The following is a 19,394-nucleotide window of genomic DNA, read 5'->3' as shown; positions in this document are numbered from 1 at the left end:
TCTGGCTTTAAACTGCAAAGTTCACGTCTAATTTGACCGGTAAGAGTCAGACCACAGACTGTTTAGTAAACTTGGAAGGGGTTTTCAAGGTAGTCCAGTGCCCTTCATGGGCAAAAACCCCATGTGAGACCCTGACCGGTGCTTATGTCGCCTATTCTGCCATCTTGATTTATTTAAGAAAAATTCTTCAAATATTCAAGTTTCAATTTGGCAGTTAATTTCAGTCTGCAGTTAAAAGGCACTAGCTGTCAGTCAGATCTCTCACCCAGTTCCCTCCTGAAAAGAAAAACTGACAGATCACAGGAGCTTTCTTTTGTAAACCAATTCTGGAACTTTCATGCTTCTTATTTGTTAGGTTAAAGGTTAAATTGCTGACCTGTGCCCTCCTGCTTAGCGGCCTTCCCCTTTTTCTGTAAAGCTTTATTTTGGGGCTGTATTTACATGGATTAGTCCCTTTTCACGCTAAGAAGGAATCTGTTCACAGCCAAAGCCTTAGTTCTGGTTGTACAAAAAGCAGCCACAATTATTCACCACCAGACAATGACCATATTGTGGATTTACAAAAAACCCACCCCAGCCATGGAAAGATCTGTTCTTGCTGCACAAAACAATAGAAGAAAAATCTTATCAAGCATTCAAGAGAAAGCAAACAAAGCAAGCCCACTGTGAACTTGATGAAGATGTCAAGCTCCTTTAAAATATATATATTTAAATCAACAAAGAAGGGTTTTCTTGTAAAATCTTGGGAGTGAGACTTTTTCTACTCTGAGTTTCCCTTCCTGGTTCAATGCAGTCACTAGCAGCAAGACACTGACAGCCAAGACCAGCAAATGCTGCCATTTTCCAAGCACGCTTACACTTTTTTAAACACACAATGCAAAGAGGCTTTCCTCTCCAAATACACCCAGTGCAAACGCCAGGCAAACTGTTTTCAAGCTAGTCTCTTACTACACAAGTTCTTTCAGCAAAAGCAAGATTTTTGTGCCAGTCCCTAAGGAACGAACATAGCCTGCCTCCCCAAGCCCTAACTTACTAGTTCCTTAAAAAAGAAAGAGAAGAAAGAAAAGGCCATTGGGTTTCATTAAATCATAGCTCCAACAGGATTTCTTCATCTGACAGCCATGAAGTATGATATACATCCTGTTTCTTTGGGGTGGGTTTGAATGACAATCCCAAGTCACAGAAAGAAACTTTCACTGGGAACATTTAATGTAAGGTGAGGACTTCACAGCTGCTACAAAAGCTAACTCCAGTCCAGGACACAGCTGTCTAACAAGACATGAGAGCAAATACAAAGCATTTCTCCCACCAATAAGTCTTTTAGGTAGATGGTTTCTATTTTCTTTAGGCTAAAATGACCTAAATCTACTATCAGCAGAACGTCCCTCAAGTAAAATAAGCAAGTAAAACTTAATCAGTGATAAAAGCAGACATCAAGAGAAACCTAAGAATCCCTACGATATAACTAATTTTTTTTAAAGAAATGGTACTTTAATTCATCATAGAGCATAACACTAATGTAACTACTGTAAAAAAAAAAAAAAACCTTCTAAAAAGATTCAACTTCGTACAAGTTTTAGACTTGAAAAACATTTCCGTCGGTAGTAGTTTTACCTTTAACATAGTCCTTCTCGGCCCTCAGTTCCTCTATGTGCCTCTCCGTCTCAACCCCTCCCCATCCCACCAGCCAGAAAGAGAAGATAATACCAAAGATTTGGTCACCAAAGTCCACAAACTTGAAAGCAGTATTAATGTCTTATTTAAGGGGCTGAATTTATATGCATAATAATAGAGTACTGGTTCATCAAACTGTAAGACCATGATGGAGCTTTCAAAACTGAGTAAAATGTTTATGATAAACATTAAGGTCTTACTTTTTGTTCATTTAAAACTGTATACCAACTGCAACTCTGTCAAATGAGAATATTCAATTTTTTGTAATGAGATTGTGATGGAGATGATTTTATTCTCTTTTAACCTGTAATAGTTTATATTTTTTATAATACTTTTTAGTGTGGCCACCAGGGCTACGAAAATGAGACCACTTTGTCCAATGGCTCTACTTACATGACTGTGACAACTACAGAAATCATTACCATGCAAAGCCAAGACACAATGTCTCAGAAGTTTGCTTACTTTGAGTCAGGAAATTTATGATCCCCAAGAAATTAGGATAGCACTACGAGACCCAGAACACAAAGTAGGAAGTACTTAAACTCCTCACCAGCTTCTAGGAGGAACGAGATTAGGGCACAAGCTACACTCAGAGTCGATTCAAATGTAAATGTTCGGCTTCCTCTCAAACAATGATAAACTCCCTCAGAGTTAATAGTTTCTCCCTAAGAGATTCATCTCTCTTTTCAACTTAGAGGTATGTTTTAGAGAAAAGGAAGAAACACATGGTGGGGCTTAGAGCAAAACCTTTTAAATTCTTTGTCATAAAAGCTGCAGAGTAAACTGCATTTCCTCTACTAATCCTTCGAACACTTGTTAAACTTGAGTGTGCTGACAACTTTGCCACTGCAATCCCATTTTGGTTTCTAACAAGTTAAAAAAAATAATTTGGTTGTACTAACTTGTATTACCATCTTCCTTGAATACCAAGTGAGAATTTATGCTGCCTTCACAAACCATTGAAAGAAACCCTCCCTTGGGAGAAATAACTTTCGGCGTATTGCATAGCAAAGCTGAAGTTACAAAAGCAGCCTAAAATATATCTTTCACCACACATATATTTTCATTCTCATCCCCCACACACCCCAACACGCAAACACAAACACATGCTGTACATGCACGCCAACACGCAAACCGCTTATGCACATACACACACACACATACATACACACACCGACACACAAGCACCTTATGCACGCACACACACCAACGTATAAGCACAAATATGTGCTATACCCTCTAAAGGAAGCCAAGTACCAGCACATGAACCGTCACAGAAGACTCTCACTTTAAGCTCATATTCTGGAAAACTTTTAAAGTTTTTTTTTTTTTTTTTTTTTTTAAGCAGCTTCTCCATGTCTTTGGAAATACATTAACAAATTCCACATTGCTTCACAAAAAAACACACACACACACACAGAAAATCATTATCAAGCGTTTCAAGGACTTTATAGTCCTCCAAGCTACGAAAAATAACATAGGTGTTCTTTTGTGGCAGAAGGCTAAAAGAGTGGAAAACAGTGCTTTGATGTGACAGAATAAAGAAAACTAACTAGGCACTGTTAATTATTTTGTAGTTAGTATTTTTTTAATCCTCACAGCAACCCTAAAAGATAAGCATTATCAAACTCATATTTGCAAATGAGAAAAGTCAAGAAAAAAGATGAATAACTTCCCCAAGGTCAGATGGCTGTTAGCTGCAGAGCCAGGATTCAGACCCAAGCCCAGAGCTTTTCCCACTACACCCACTGCTTCTGCTAACAGAGAGGGTGGGGAATCAGCTTTTAGTGAGACAAATTCCCATGATGCCAGACCACCAGGCAGTTTCCCAGGGGTGGCAGAAAAAGCCTAAAATGCAAAAAGTATGGGCTGCCGGGACTGGGGTAAAAGCCTCATTGTACTCTGGGAAGTCTGATGGACACTTACTAAATGGGGAGGAAAAGGCATTCCTCGCCTAGTGCGACAAACGTGAACACGCCTTCCTCCAAACTTTTTTTCCTGAGCACATCTGCTCATAGAAAAGGCAGAAAAGTATCTTCCAGAAAAATCACTCGAGAGAAAACTGCAAGATAAGTGTGGCTTCTAACATAAATGCCCTCCCCAGGATTTCCATTTAAAAATAGAATGTAGCACACTGAGCAGCCATTCAACCTACTGGAAATGAGGTATTTTATCAACAATAAAACTGCAGAGACTAAATATCAAGGTTCGCTGCAATCAGTTGGAATTGTGTCAATTCATTCATTTGTCCAACAAATATGTACTGAGTGCCTACTATACACAACGTACTGTTCTAGGCGCTTGGGGACGTATCAGTGAACCAAGGAAGCCAAGGTCTCTGCCCTTGTGGAAATGACAGTCAGAAGGAACTTGATCATACAGGGTCCCCTCAAGCTGATCATAATCTGACTAAAAGTCACACTTTTTTTATTAATAAAAAGAGAAATAAACTATTCCTCCGTGGCTTTGCAAATACTTGCCTTCTGTCTGGAATGTCCCCCACCCCAACACCTATCACACAGCAGGCCTTTATGAAATACTGCTGATTGGATGAAGTGTAATAGAAAATGGGGAAATGTAGCAGTGATCAACCCTAAATTGGGTCTAGACGCGCAAGCTTTTACCCTGCAGCAAGTCCAGACAAACCCAAATAAAACCTGAGTCGACTCAATCTCTACCCAGCCAACACAAGGGAAAATGGGTCAGCTTGTTCCAGGGTCAACCCCAGGGACCAAGAACTTTTTTAAGAACCTAAACTGGACTTGCTGGGGCTGCTGGAGGCAAGAAAGAAACCTAGTCAAGCCTTCCAAAGGCCCTGGACCTGACTTAGATCTGGTCCCAACGTCCTGCCATCATGTGGGCAGAAAGAAAGCGCCTAGAATGGGAACAGGTGACATTTTTCCACTTCAGATCCCTGATGAGCCTTGACTTCTACCTTGCAAATCCAACTTATTTTTCTTTAATGGTAGTTCACACTGAGAGGTACTCTGTGCCATTCCTGTGCTTAATTCTTTAATATTTTTTTCTCATTTGAACTTTACAATAACACCATGAGGTATTATCCTCATGAGCCCCATTTTACAGTTTAGGAAACTAAGACAAGAGAGATTAAGTAATTTGCCCAAAACGCACAGAGACATAAACCATAGTGGTAGTGTTGAAACTTGAACCCAGATGGTCTGATTCTTGAAACCATGCTCTTAACTAGATTTTGCTAACTGTACCTTTGAAGTTGGGGGTGGGAAGGAACTTTTATTAACCAAAATATTTAGTAAGAAGAGGAAATAAATGTTCTGCTTAGCTGACTTTCTACTTCATTGAGAGCCATGATGAAAATGTTTCACTGCAGTTTTTGTAGAAAATCTTTCCCAAATACTTTTGTCAATTTTCCTTTCATAGTAAACACAACCTAACAAACTAATGGAATGCTTCCCTTTGATGTTCTAGAAGCCAATTCCATCATTCTGAGTATCAGTGATGATTACTGCTAAGGACAGAAAACTGAGCTAAATATACACTAACTATTGACCATATTCCAGAAATGGGCTGTTTTAATAAATCTCTGATACCAGCTTATTTTCTTGGCATCTGGCTCTTCTCACAAGTAGACAGCTTAAATAAAAAAATTCTGGTAACTGAGGATTGATCGTTGGGTTCTTAAGTTTAATGGTGACATGTAAGCAGAGGGGGAAAAATATACAGATTGATCATTTGAAATCATCCATGTGTCCAAAATGTGTTTTTCTGGAAATAACTCAGAATCCTACATTTTCTGAAAGAGAAAATTGGTCATTCAGTTTTCTTTTTCTCAGCAAAGTTTCATATCTTCATCTCACTATTATTCTAGTATTTAAACCTTTCAAAAGAATTCTATATCAGAAGGATTTAATATCTTAACAAAATCACAATTGCAGAAAGTTTTATTGTTTGCTTCTGGTTTGAAGTTGGGTTTTTTTGTTTGTTTGTTTTCCACTTAAGAATGATGTTGAATTAAGTCACCACAAGAACACCTAACTTGTACCAGTTTCTATATTAGGCATTTAATACATATTGTCTCTAATTTACAAAACAACCTGCCAAATACATATAAGTCCCACTTAAACAAAAGGCAAACTAGAATTCAGTTTAAATAACTTTCCCAAAGTCAAACAATTGGTGAGTGGCAGAAGAAACCGATGTCAAACCCTACGGTCTTTCCATTACATTGTTTTTATTACAAATTACCCATGAAAATACTTAATGACATTGTTATAATCTAGACGACAATTCATCTGCACCTATCTTCTCTTCGAATGTGGCTTTGCAATAGCATAAACTTCTAATGCCTAAGAACACATTAAAGGTAGGAGAACTGTCTTTAAATCAAACGATTTATTAAAGTTTCCTGCTGGGCAAAGCAAGCTCGTAGTGATATCTTCAGTAAAGCTTTCTTTTTCTAATGAAAGCCTTTGAGCAGACTGCATGTTTTCAATGTAACATAAAGCAGGGAATGCAAAATGTGTTGTGAAATAATACCAAAAGAAGTTCAAAAGCTAGAATACAATTTCCTAAAGGTTTAAAAAAAAAAAAAAAAAGGTCTCCTAAGCATTTGAAACATGAGGTCTAGTTCCTGTTTTATAAAGCTTACACCTCACTTTCCATAGAGTCCAGCAGTGCTGAACCTAAACTGAGTGCTCTAAGAACAAGTGATTAAAGAACTTTAACTAGAAATTAGATGTATGAAAATAAGACCTCAGTCATATAGACTCCTGGGGAAATCAGGTTTATATGGCAGTTTCTGAGAAAGCTAAAGGCTTACATTTTTAAGTACTGAAACTTAATCATTTTGGTTGTAAATTTCTCCAAACTAGATTATACATCCCACTGCTTTTTTGAAAAAAGTATTTTGAATAAAACATTTTCCTGGTGACTGCAGCGGACGTCTGCTTTGACTGTCCAGCATCCACCCTCCCTTCTCTGGTTAACAGCTTCAGACTTCCCTCTGAGGAACTGCCCACCCCATTCTCAGGCCACGGAATCCAGGTGGCATGGAATAGGCCCCACACACATCCTCCCTGATCCCCCAGTCAGCATCTCAGTCACCAACTCAGAATCATGTGATTGGTTCACAGACTGACCTATGACCCAAACAGGGCCTAGTACAATCGGCCCTGGGACTATAGCTCGAAATGATGTAAGACACTCTTTTTCCACTTGGGTAACTAAACTGGCTAAAAGAATGTAAGCCTGGATTTGCTACTCGCCATCTATGCCATTGTATAAGGAGCACTTGTCCAAAAATGAACCCAACACCGAAGACAGAAAACCGAGAGATAAAGAGATGACAAATCTCTGAAAATATAAGTAGGACACCTAATCCAGCAAAACAAAAAGACAGTTTTATCAATGCATTTCTCAGTATTGAGAACCAATGAATTCCCTGTTTTACTCAAGCCAGATTTCACTGGGCTTCTCCACTTACAACAAAAAGAATTCTAATAACACATGATCAGTAACTTTACTGAGCAATATTATCAGAAAAATCTTCAGGATAAACCCAAGTGCATAGGGCATAAGCTAAGGGTTTTTCCATGAATAAAGGCTTTAAGTTTGAATGCATGGATTCTGAAAAATCTACTTTGGCTAGTTAATTTTACTTTAGTTCCTGTTTTACAACCAGGTTAGCTTGATAACAATTGCTAAAGAGCAGAGTTCTACACAGGTAAGAACTCTTGCCTTACACAAAAACAATAATTTGAAATAACAGCTACTTAGGTATAAATCTAACAAAAATATATACAAGAACTGTATGAGAAGAGCCACAAAACTCTGAGGAACAAAACTGAAGAACAGAGAGATATTCCATGTTCATGGATAAAACACTCAATATTGTCAATATGTCAGTTCTTCGCAACTTGGTCTATATAGATTAAATGCAATTGCAATCGAAATACCAGCAAGTTATTTTGTGGATACTGACACATTAATTCTAAAGCTTATATGGAGAGGCAAAAGATTCAGAAGAGCCCAGACAATACTGAAGGAGAACAAAGTCAGAAGACCGACACTGACTTTAAGACTTACTATAAAGCTACAGGAACCAATGCAGGACGGTATAGGTTAAAGAATAAACAAAAAGATCAATGGGACAAAATAGAAGGCCCAAAAATAGACCCACATAAATAGTCAACTCATCTTTGGGAAGGAGCAAGGACATTACGGAGGAGCAAAGACAGTCTTTTCAACAAATGGTACTAGAACAATTGGACATCCACATACAAAAAACTGACTCTAGACACAGAACTTCCTTACACCTTTCACAAAAATGAACTCAAAATAGATCATAACCTAAAGATAAAACACAAAACTATAAAACTCCTGGAAGATAACATAGGACAAAACAGAGATGCTCCAGGGTATGGCAATGACTTTTTAGATACAATACCACAGGCACAACCCATGAGAGAAACAACTGATAAACTGGACTTTGTTAAAATTTGAAACTTCTGCTCTGCCAAAGACAATGTTAAGAGAATAGAGGACAAGCCACAGACTGGAAGAAAATATTTTCAAATAACATTTAATAAAGAACTGCTATCCAAAATAGACAAAGAACTCTTAATACTCAAAAAATAAAAAAATAAACAGCCCAATTAAAAACTGGGACAAAGATCTTAACAGACACCTAACCAGAGAAGATGTTCCGATGGAAAATAAGCATTTGAAAAGATGCTCCACATCTATCATCAGAGAAATGCACAGTATAACAATGAGATACCACTGCACTCCTATTAGAATGGCCAAAATCCAGAACACTGACAACACCAAATGCTGGTGAGGATGTAGAGCAACAGGAACTCTCATGCATTGCTAGAGAATGGAAAATGGTACAGCCACTTTGGCAGAGCATTTGGCGGTTTCATACAAAACTATACACTTACCATAGGATCTAGCAATCACGCTCCTTGGTATTTACCTGAGAAGTTGAAAACTTGTCCACATGACAAATCTGCGCACAGATGTTTACGGCAGCTTTATTCATAAATGCCAAAACTTGGAAGCAACCAAGATGTCCTTTTATCACGCCATGAAGAGACACAGAGGAATCTTAAGTGCATAATGCCAGGTGAAAGAAGTTCATCTGAAAAGGCTACATACTGTATTAACCCACCTATATAACATTCTGGAAATGACAAAACCATGGAGACAGTAAAAAGATCAGTGGTTGCCAGCGGTTGGGGACGTGGAGGGATAAATAGGCAAAGCACATAGGATTTTTAGGGCCCTGAAAACTCTTCGTGTAATATTATAAGGATGGGTGCATGTCATCATACATGTGTCCAAACTCACAGAATACACAACATCAAGAGTAAACTGTGACATAAACGGACTTTGATTATGATGTGTCAATGCAGGTTTGTTCCTCAGTTGTACAAATGTACACTCTGGTGAAAAATGTTGATAATGGGGGCAGCTGTGCAAGTGTATGGCAGGGGGTGTGTGGGAAATCTCTGTATCTTCCTCTAAATTTTGCCGTGAACCTAAAACTTTTTACAAAAAATTAAATGTTTTAAAACAAGTCTTAAGTGACAACTGCTCCCATTTATTAGGAACATGCCATGTCCCATGCACTGTGTATTCCCACTTGATCCTGTCAGCTCCATAAAGCAGGCACCATTAGGGCTCCCATTTTATAGTTAAGAAAATGAGCCTCTCAGATTGGCATTTTGATTTTTTAAAAATAAAATCGACAAACTGGCTGCTCACATGGATTTCATTGTTAGCAGATCAATGAATTCTGGGTCCACCAACAGGGCCAAACACCTAACACAGTGAACCACAAACACAGCAAGAAGAACCACACTGTCATGAGTTACCAAAAATTGTGAGACTCTCCGATATCATCATGTATATCCAGATGGCCCCTATAATGCACAATTTAGGAACAGGAAGAAATCTGGAATCAGCTTCAAATAACTAAACATTAAATAATAAAATCTATGGCTCACTTTCCGTTACTTTTTAAGAAGCAATTCGAAGTCATTCTATATAACCAATTTAGAGCATCAGCACAGTGTACCAAAAGCATGAGCTTCAAGCTGGAATATACAATTACGGTAAAACTCAAAATGTGATCTCAGTAGAGAAAGGCAACTTGAGGGGGCGCTTCAAAGATCAATTTCTGATGTTGAACGGCAGGTACATGCACTTTCACTTATTCTTTAAAGTGTACACATACACGCATATATATAATTTGTATCACAATTTTCCTAAGTTTGTTTAAAGAATACAGTCAGGCTAGAGTTCAAACTCCAACTCTGTCCTTTGCACAAGTTGCTTCCATTCTCCAAGCTTTCATCGTTCAATATTTATGGAGGGCCTACTATTCTGGCTGTTGGAACATCCAGGTACAAGAAAGATATCACCTCTGTCCTCAAAGAACGCTATTTTTCTTACCTATATAATTGAGATAATATTCCTACTTCATTAGGTGATGGGCAAAAGCTTTATTACAATGAGCTCACACTCGGCTCACCTCTAGTTTAAAGAAATAATCATTATAACAATCCTCAGAAAAAAACCAAGGCGCATCACAATTCTAAAAGTTGCCCGACTTTTTGAAATCAGCTTATAAAGTACAGTGAGAGGAGGTTCCATAAGTCTATTCCAAATGAGATATTTTCTAAGTAGCATGACTAAGTACTTAAGAGTCAGGAAAAAATTGCAAAGGTTTTTAAGTAATCCACGTCTTCTGAGCGACTGGTAATGTGTCCCAACTACGAATCAGGGCCCACACTTAATACTCCATAATATGGATTCATTTTCACTAAAAAAATTCAAGAGAAGAAAAATAAAGCTCAAGTAATCATGCTAACTCATCCAAAATTTAAAAAAATATGTAAGAAACTCTTAGAGTTCATGAATGAAAACTGCCTCTCCCTTGGTTTCCTATACAAAGCTGATTTCTCCTCCTCCACATTAACATTATCTGCTTTTTCTAACTATTGCATGTGCAAGTTATATTAGCCAGTTGTTTGGGGGAAGATGCCACAGAAATGAAGTTAATATCCTGATTCTACTACTTGGTGGCTGTCCAACCAAAGAGGCAAGTAAATTAACCTCTCTGAGGCTGTTTCCTCAAAAATAAGACCCATCTTAGAGGGCTGTTCAAGATTTAACAAAGTCATTTTAAGACAAGTGAGTGGGACATAATAAAAACTCAATAAAAGTTGGCCATTTTATTATCGTTCTTCCAAAGCTTGCTGTGATTTATTATATTCTTACTGAAAAATCATAAAATTATTAGTTAATACTTCTAAGAACATTTTAATATAAAGTAAACCGACTCTTAAAAGGGTTTTTTTCCCCCCTCCACTCCACTTCTAGAGACACAGGATAAACTGTTTATCTTTTTAAAGGACCTAATAACGTTGAGCACCTTCTGCACTCACAGATTCAGGCAAAACTAGAATCAGAGTCCTATGAAGGGAAAGCTAAAGTTCAGACTAACAACTCCGGCTCTCAACACCTTAAGCTGGCCAAGACTCAGTTTTCTTCATGATAGTGCTAATACAGAAATGTGAACAGATATTTAAGAGCGATTTTAAAGCAGAGGATCTGGGATTTGGGGGTGGGTTTTTTTGTTTGTTTCTTTTTACCTTCTTTTTTTTTTTTTAAGATTACTGTTAAACACTAAGTTGAAAATCTCAGCTAATCAAAGCACCATGTCTAGAGCATTCCTTTCACAGAATTCTCACGACAGTCTCTCAACTTGACTACCCATTTCTTTTTAAAAGGTGGCCATTGGACTAATGCATTAAAAATGCTGGGAGGGGAGCTGACACAGGAGGAAGCTAGCCTGCCAAAGAGCCTTGAGAACCTGATGCTGCCACTCTCCCAGTGCTAAGCGCCTGGCCAAGAACAGTGCCCGCAGCAGGCTCAGAGATGCCAGCTGTAATGAGACACTTGTGTTTGAAATGCATTCCAGAGTTTCAGCACAGCCAGTACCAGCTGATCATGGGACCGGGCAAGCCCGTCCCTCTTGCAAGAGCACCCTCTTCTGAGACCTTCAGTCAGACAGACTAAACACAGCTCTGGGAGCTTCCACAGCCCGGGATGACTGTATCGGTTTTCTGGGATCACTATGCAAAGGTGGGTTCTTGAACAAATATACAAATTAGGATACACAAAATGGGGTGTGGCAAAAAAATAAAACATAAAAAAATTAACGGAGTAGATCAAAGATCTACTCAAAATGATGCAAGTTCTTTTTAAAGCATTAAAGTCACGTACCTAAATAGCAATCGTTATACACAAAGATGTTCGCTGGCATTAATTACAACAGGAGAACTGTTGTAAGTGGAAACAATCTAAAGATCTAATTATTAGTAAATATAGCTTGTAAATATGATGTAAAATTCATAGCAAGTGAAATGATTTTTACAAAGCTATATTAATAATTTTAGGAAAAACTGATTAATTTGGGGAGGGAACAAGAAAAACACACACATTTAGGAGTTCAGGAGAAGTTTATATATTTTATTTACACACATACACAAAAGACCACAAGGAAATAAACAGACCAAAACATTAACAGTAGTTATTACTGAGTTATGATTTTTTCTTAGTAAATTTTCAAAAATTTTAAATTTTATACATACTCAAAAACTAATCAGAAAACGAACTACTAAAAATTTAAAAATAGAAAAAAACACACCAGGATAACCTGCCAATATGTACTCAAATAACTTGAGAAAATTTGTAGAATTTTTTTATTTACAGTGAGAACATAACATACCACAATATAAGAAAAATTGTAAGAATGAAACTCCCACAGAAGTTTATAGAACAAAATGTATACTAAATCCCCCAATTAAAGACCCGTAAAGTAGTCTCAGTGCTTTCTAACCCACCTTCTCACAGCAGGGAATTAATCCCTCTGGGGGATGCAAACGAACTTCAAAGAGAAGATTATGCCCAGACACTAGTACTGTATAGCGAAAGGTTTATACCTAAATTTGCTCAGATACTTTGGCAGAGATCAGAGATGCAGATCCAAGGAGCAAAGACTAATTTTAAGGCAGATTCTTTGCGATCATTACAATGGCAAAAATAATGCATTAAATAATAGCAGAAAAAGGCAAATATGACAAGTTTTATTAAAACTGAACAAGGAGGTTTCAGAGGCAGACAAAAGGTATCTGAAATCAAATATTTAGTGGCAGTTTATTCACCAGTAATAGCAACTAGGGAAATCTTACAAATTCCCAAAGAAAGTAACCAGCACCATGAGTTCAGTTTGCACAATGTGTGGACGGTATTCCATTCAGTGTCAGAGGTCTTGATGCAATGTCTAAGTAGAACTGACAGATGACATATCTGTTTCACGGATATCATGGAATGCTCTTCAGAACACAGAACACATGAGAGTTTACGATATACGTCTTCGGTAGTACAGACATTGAAAGTTACTGATGAAAAAAGGAACCGTCTTTAAAGTCTAGTAATATTTCTTACTGGCCTTTCTCGCATGTGTCATTTTTTTATTGTGAGGTAATTTTTTTAGGTATGATTTAGAAGTATGTGTTCATTTTATAGAAATATTTTTTAAGTAGAGTAGTAGTATATCTTAGTAATCTGGCTTTATTTAGTTTCTCAATTTTTAAAAATCATGGATAAGGAATCAAATATAGAGTTTAACTTTTCTGGATATTAATCATCTAATAGAAAACTAAAGTTCCTGGTAGATTAAAGACTAAACATGAAAGGCAAAACTATAAATTTCTCATTAGAAAATATAGGAAAATATCTTCATATCTGTAGGGTAGGAAAATATTGAAAAGTTGTACTACATTAAAATCAGTAAGTTTTGACCAAAGGTACCAAAGAGTGAAAGACAAACAAGAGAAGGTATTTGCAACATATACAAGCAGATAATTAATATGCATAATATATAATTTCTCCTAAATCAATAAAGAAAAGATAGAAAACTCAATTTAAAAAATGAGCAAGAGACTTGAACAGACACTTTTTTTAAAAAGTTATTCAAGAGGCCAATAAGTATATGAAAAGGTGCTCAATCTCATTAGTCATCAGGAAAATGCAAATAAAAACAACAAAGAGATACTACTACTGGACCATCAGATTGGAAAAAAAAAAAAAAAAAAATCAACAAATCTAATTGTACCAAAGACTGATGAAGTAGTAGAGCTAAGTAAGGACTACCAAATGCTGCTAGAGGGAATGCAGACGAGCATAATCGATTTTGAAAAAAGTTTAACGAGATCCAGTAATCATAGTACCTATCCTATAGAAATATGTATATGTGCTCTAGTATTCATGTACAAAAAAGATCACAGCAGCACTGCTTGTAATAGTCCAAAACTGAACAACTTCAAGGGTTTTCAACAGCAGAATGGATAAACTGAGATATAATCCTACAGTGTATTACAGCGCAATGAAAACAAATGACTACATCTAGCATAACAACATGGAGGACCCTTACAAACATAATCTTGAGTAAAAAAGCAGCAAAACTTCACACAGAATAATTCTATTTCTATAAAACTCAAGGACGTATACTTGTGTGTTAAAACTATAAAGAAACACAAATGATTATCCTAAGAGTCAGAATAGCAGTTACCTCTGGAGAAAGGGAGAGAGTGACCTCTGGGGCACAGGCCAGACACACCTCTAACATTAAGAGGGCCTGGGCAAGAGCACAGATAAAGGCCACGTACCAATATGTCTGAATATTTAAAAGATATGAAATAAGCTTACAAACTATTAAATAAAATCTGTTCTATCCTCCTATTATGATAAATATGCATTTATAACTGCCTGGAGGACTAAATTCATACTGAGAATCTGAGGGTTTCTTAGAGTTTCATGTGAAAATGTGGTGGTGCAGGGGAAACTGACCACTGGCCCACTGCCCACAGCTCCCTTCTCCATCCCGTACTGCCAAAGGACCTCACGCACAAATGTGCCTTCACCTCCACTCAAGTCCAAGCTCCATCCCATACCCTACTCCCCACAAACAGCCACCCTTGGGCCATCTCTTGGGCGTAGGGGTGTATACACCAGCAGCCCAATCTAACCCTCAGAAAGATTACCTCAGGAAGAAACTCGCACACGCTCTGGAAATAAGCTCGGGGCCACTAAGCAAGAAAGTCTGAGATCCTAAGTACTCAAAGCATGGTCTAGGACAGACAGGTTCAGGCTCCAAGTGGGCATGTTCCATAAGCCCCACAGACTCCTTGCCCCATGGAAAAGAACTAAAGCAGGGCTGCCTAAAGCAGGGGTCCCCAACCCCCGGGCTGAGGACCGGTACCAGTCTGTGGCCTGTTAGGAACTGGGCCACACAGCAGGGGGCGGGAGCAGCAGGCCAGTGAATAAAGCTTCATCTGTATCTGCAGCCGCTCCCCAGCACCAGCATCACTGCCTCAGCTCCACCTCAAATCATCATCAGGCATTAAATTCTCATAGGAGCACCACCAGTCCCTGGTGCCAAAAAGGCTGGGGACCACTACTCTAAAGCACAGGACCAAGGCCTAAGGATCCCTCAGTATTTCCTTAGAAGATTATATTTCTTAACCTAGATAGCAGTAACATGGGTACCAACTTTATAATTATGTAAGCTGTATATATATAAGTTTAATGCACTTTTTCCACAAGTAATGGGACAGACATCATGTGCCTCCTGGTTGTGATACACAATATGTTTTAGATACTCCTGCCAAAAAACCCATTACCTGAAGCTAATCATCAGGATACAATCAGATCCAAATTTGTGGATTTTCTATGAAAAAAAAAAAACCCTAGAATCTTCAAAAATATGTCATAAAAGGTAAGGAAAAGCTACAAAACTATTCCATACTAAAAGAAACTAAACAGATGTGAAAATAAATGACTGTGTGATCCTGAACTGGATCTTGAGTCAGAGGGGAAGATGCCATAGAAGACACTACTGGGGTAAGTGGTCAGATTTAAATTTGAGCAGCTGACATTTCATCAGTGTTAAATTTCTTATCTCAATAGCTGTACTAGAGTTATGTAAGAAAATGTCCTTATTCTTAGGAGATATATTCTGAAGAATTTAGGCTGAAGGGCCACAACGTCTGTAACTTATCCTCAAGTGATTCAGCAAAAATTACATGGATATACATGTAGAGTAAAGCTAAAGTGGCTAAAAAGTAACAACTGATGAATCTAAGGAAAGGGTACATGCACTTGACTATTCTTGTAACTTCTATGTGTTATGATATTTTCAAAATAAAGTTTTTAAAATTAAAGTAAAAAGGTAAGCAAGAAAGGAGTTGTCTGCAAGAAGGGAGAGGAATTAGATCACCGGGTTAACAGAAGAAGATGAAGACTTCATTTTGTTCCTTCTCCCACCCTATTTGACTTTTCAAATTTTGTTCATATCTTTTTAAAAATTCAATCTAACTTTGTGGGGAAAAACATTAGCAATTGCAGAAATAAGAAAAATTGTTGTCCTTTAATTTATCTGCCAAATCAGAGCCATCATCAAATGGTTACTCTGGAAAGTCGGCCCACACAGAGGCTGCTGCATGTGCAGACTCAGTAACCTTCCCAGTCCAGTGGTTTGCACCATAAGAGGCAACTTCACATCCTACTTCTAGAACCATCCATTTGTAATATGCTTCACAGCCTTCATTAGATAATCCAAAAAATGGAGCACACACGATTATCTCCCATTTGCTATCAAGAGAAATTCATTCATTTTAACAAACACTGGTGGTGTTGTGCAAAGCCCTGTAGATGACACAGACAGGTGTACAACATGGTCATGGTCCTCAAGCCAGCAACGCAGCAGAGTGAAGAGTATCTGAAGCAAAAATCCTGGCTACTCCACACAGTAGCTATATGATCTTGGTAAGTTATCTGACCTCTCTCTCTCAGATTCTATTTTCTCACAGGTGTAATGGAGATGCCACCCAACAACATTTAAGAGTTGTACTGTAAGGACTGACTATACATATCAAGCATGTAGGAAAAGAAGGTATTTTCATGAGTATTACAGTTTAACTAAACAATGAAAGAGAAAATATGCCCAAGAGTGGTAGAGTAAATTAAAGATATAACTACCATTGAAACCCTGATTACCCCAAGTTTCTAATCCAAATAAATTCACTCTCCCTAAACACCAAATAACATATGCAAACTGTTTGTGTGTGTGGACCAAGAGCTGCTCTCTAACATGCCTTTGGCAAAAGCACCACTCTCTCAGGCACCAAGAAAAAGAACACTGGGTCACAAGGGTTCTTTTCTCATTAACCAAGAAGGATTTTAGGTCAAGAAGTGATATATACTCAGCCTGCACAAGATAGATACTCTAATCTGATCTAAGACCCTGTCGTCCAGGAATACATGTCCAAAGTAGTTTAGTCTAAAAGCTAAAGCCAGAGAAGGTGTTTCCTTCAACTAATTTCCAGCCTTCTTTTACCAGTAGACATAAAATTTACTAAATTAAATCCATTTCAAACATCTTCCAGTTTAGTAAGAGATTTCCTTATTACATCCCTTAACGTATTATATAATAACATAGACATATCCCTTATATTATTTTGTAACCTAAAATTCTAAGCCTTCCTCATTAGCAAGGTGATATTTCCTCCTAAACAGGTGACTTCCAGGCATCTGTGAAAGATACAAACCAAAACCTAATTATTAAAACAAATAAAGTCATACTTCAAGCCTGTTATGGCAGTGACTTAAATCGTTCACTCTACTTATTCTCCACTCCCTAAGTTGATGTGGGCACAAATAAAAGAGAAAGACATTTAAACATACTTAACAGTTTAGAATATTCCTATGTGCACGGCTATTTCATACAATAAACAAACACATCATATCATAATCGAACATGCAAATACCTGAAAGAGTGCCACCTGTCCTAGGATAGGCCACTTCAACATATACTTCAAACGTGGTCTCTGGGTTTTGCCTACAAAAGAAAATGATTGTGATTACTGACAAGGATTGAGGCGGTATGTCTACAGAACATGCAGGTTGTGGTATAAGGCCGACCTTGATTAAAATCAATAGCTCTACAATCTAACGTCTGTGGAACTTTGGCCAAGTTACTCAACTTCTCTGAGCCGTGCCTTACTAATCTATAAAATGAAAACACCCAACCACAAAATTATTGTGAAACTTAAAAAAAAAAAAAAAAAAACTGTCTAGGTACAATGTCTGGCACATGAAAGGCTAGCCAGCCATTATTACGATTTTACACATGTCACATTTCCAGTTTACACAGCTGGATTTCCAAAGCCATAGGTAGAATTTTGAGGAAACTGAAAGCAAGACAACACTAGCACAAAGCCGGCTTCTCCCTCATATTCCAGCATAAAATACTCATATGATGAAGTTAACTTGCTTATTTACAGGTTTTAAAGACTAAAATGAGAGAAACAGTATCCTGTTTCACTAGGCTATCATGAGGTCAGGATCCTAATCTAAATGTGAGACACTTTCACACAGGGGGCTTCACCTGTATCGGCGATGGCAAGTATATGAATGTTCACTGTTGTGTCCTTTTACGTCACAAATATTTCATAAGTTTTTAAAAGATCACAGCACTAACAGAATGTTAACAGTTAATTCTGAGTGATGAGAACATCGGGGTTATATTATCTTTGTATTTTCTCTTTTCTCTTTGATTCTAAAACTACAATAAAAAGATATTTCCATATTGAAAAAAACCATTTAGAAGAAAATGTTATATTTTCAAATAACTGAATTCTATTTTAGACCTGACAATAAAGCTCAAAGAAACTTAGAGTTGCCTAATCAGATCTAAGGTTTAATTTCAATTAAATACCTTGAATTTACCCGGTAGATTCCACTTTTCAAAATAATTATCTCACTTATTTCATCCACATTATAATCCCATGAGGTCGGTACATCAGGCATTACATCACACCACAGGCAGAACCTGAGGCAGAGTGTCTAAGTGACTTGTCAGTAGTCTCAGAGCTACTTAGAAATGCAGTCAGAACTAGAATTCACACCTAATGGCATTTAAATTCTATGTTACATTGATTCTAAGATGAACTTTCCCCCACATTTTCACATTTCTTACAATCTGTTGCATCTTACTTTTCTAAACAGTAGCATTTTTTGTCTTTCTGGACAATACACTAATAGTGCATCTTATAAATAATGGCATCTTAAATTCAATAAAAGACAGTAATACCTCCTCTACATCCATAGGAGTAAAAGGAAGAATGTGTGTTTTGTCAATCAGGGATCTACTTACTCTTCTTGTGAAGAATCATCATTTTTTCACTAAAGAGAAACTTGGGCTTTTGTTTTAAATAAATATCTACAGCTGAAAAGAGTTAGATGCTCTAAAATTCCAAGATATTTAAAAATACCTTCTCAAATATAATTTAAAAATTAGACACTAAATCGCAGTATCTTGCTTAAAAAATGAAATCAAACAAAGTAAACTGAAGTCTAAGAACCTTAAAGAATATTTTTTGTGCTTATTTTTCCCTGCAAGAGCACACTAAAAGACCTAGAAAGTCAGCATCCTTTGACCACCAAACACTGTGAAAAATACTATATGGAAACATATAGTATTTGTTCTTTCATGCAAACAATCTCAAAGAAGAGTGTTTGATGAAAGAAAGGAATGTTCTAAGGTCATCCGAAGAGCACCAGGAAGATTGCCTCTAAAACCTAAACAAATCTTTCTTAAGTCTATTTTG

At 37.3% G+C, this 19,394-nt stretch overlaps 1 protein-coding gene across 1 annotated transcript in view; it reads right to left on the bottom strand.

Moving 5' to 3' along the window:
- The window catches only part of DENND1A (DENN domain containing 1A), a 457,019-nt gene extending 438,127 nt beyond the window's left edge, over positions 1 to 18,892 (bottom strand). The window contains exons 1-2 of the mRNA XM_023532960.1: positions 18,878 to 18,892; positions 17,553 to 17,706 (exon numbers count right to left, since the gene is read on the bottom strand). Of these exons, the coding sequence (XP_023388728.1) occupies positions 17,553 to 17,706; positions 18,878 to 18,892 (169 nt within the window). The remainder of the gene's footprint in view (positions 1 to 17,552; positions 17,707 to 18,877) is intronic.
- Positions 18,893 to 19,394: the final 502 nt, after the last annotated feature.

Source organism: Pteropus vampyrus, unplaced genomic scaffold (genome assembly GCF_000151845.1).
Source record: "Pteropus vampyrus isolate Shadow unplaced genomic scaffold, Pvam_2.0 Scaffold95, whole genome shotgun sequence".
In the NCBI taxonomy this organism is placed as follows: domain Eukaryota; kingdom Metazoa; phylum Chordata; class Mammalia; order Chiroptera; family Pteropodidae; genus Pteropus; species Pteropus vampyrus.
The sequence above is the reverse complement of the archived record's forward strand: the minus strand, read 5'-3'. Positions and strand labels throughout refer to the sequence as shown.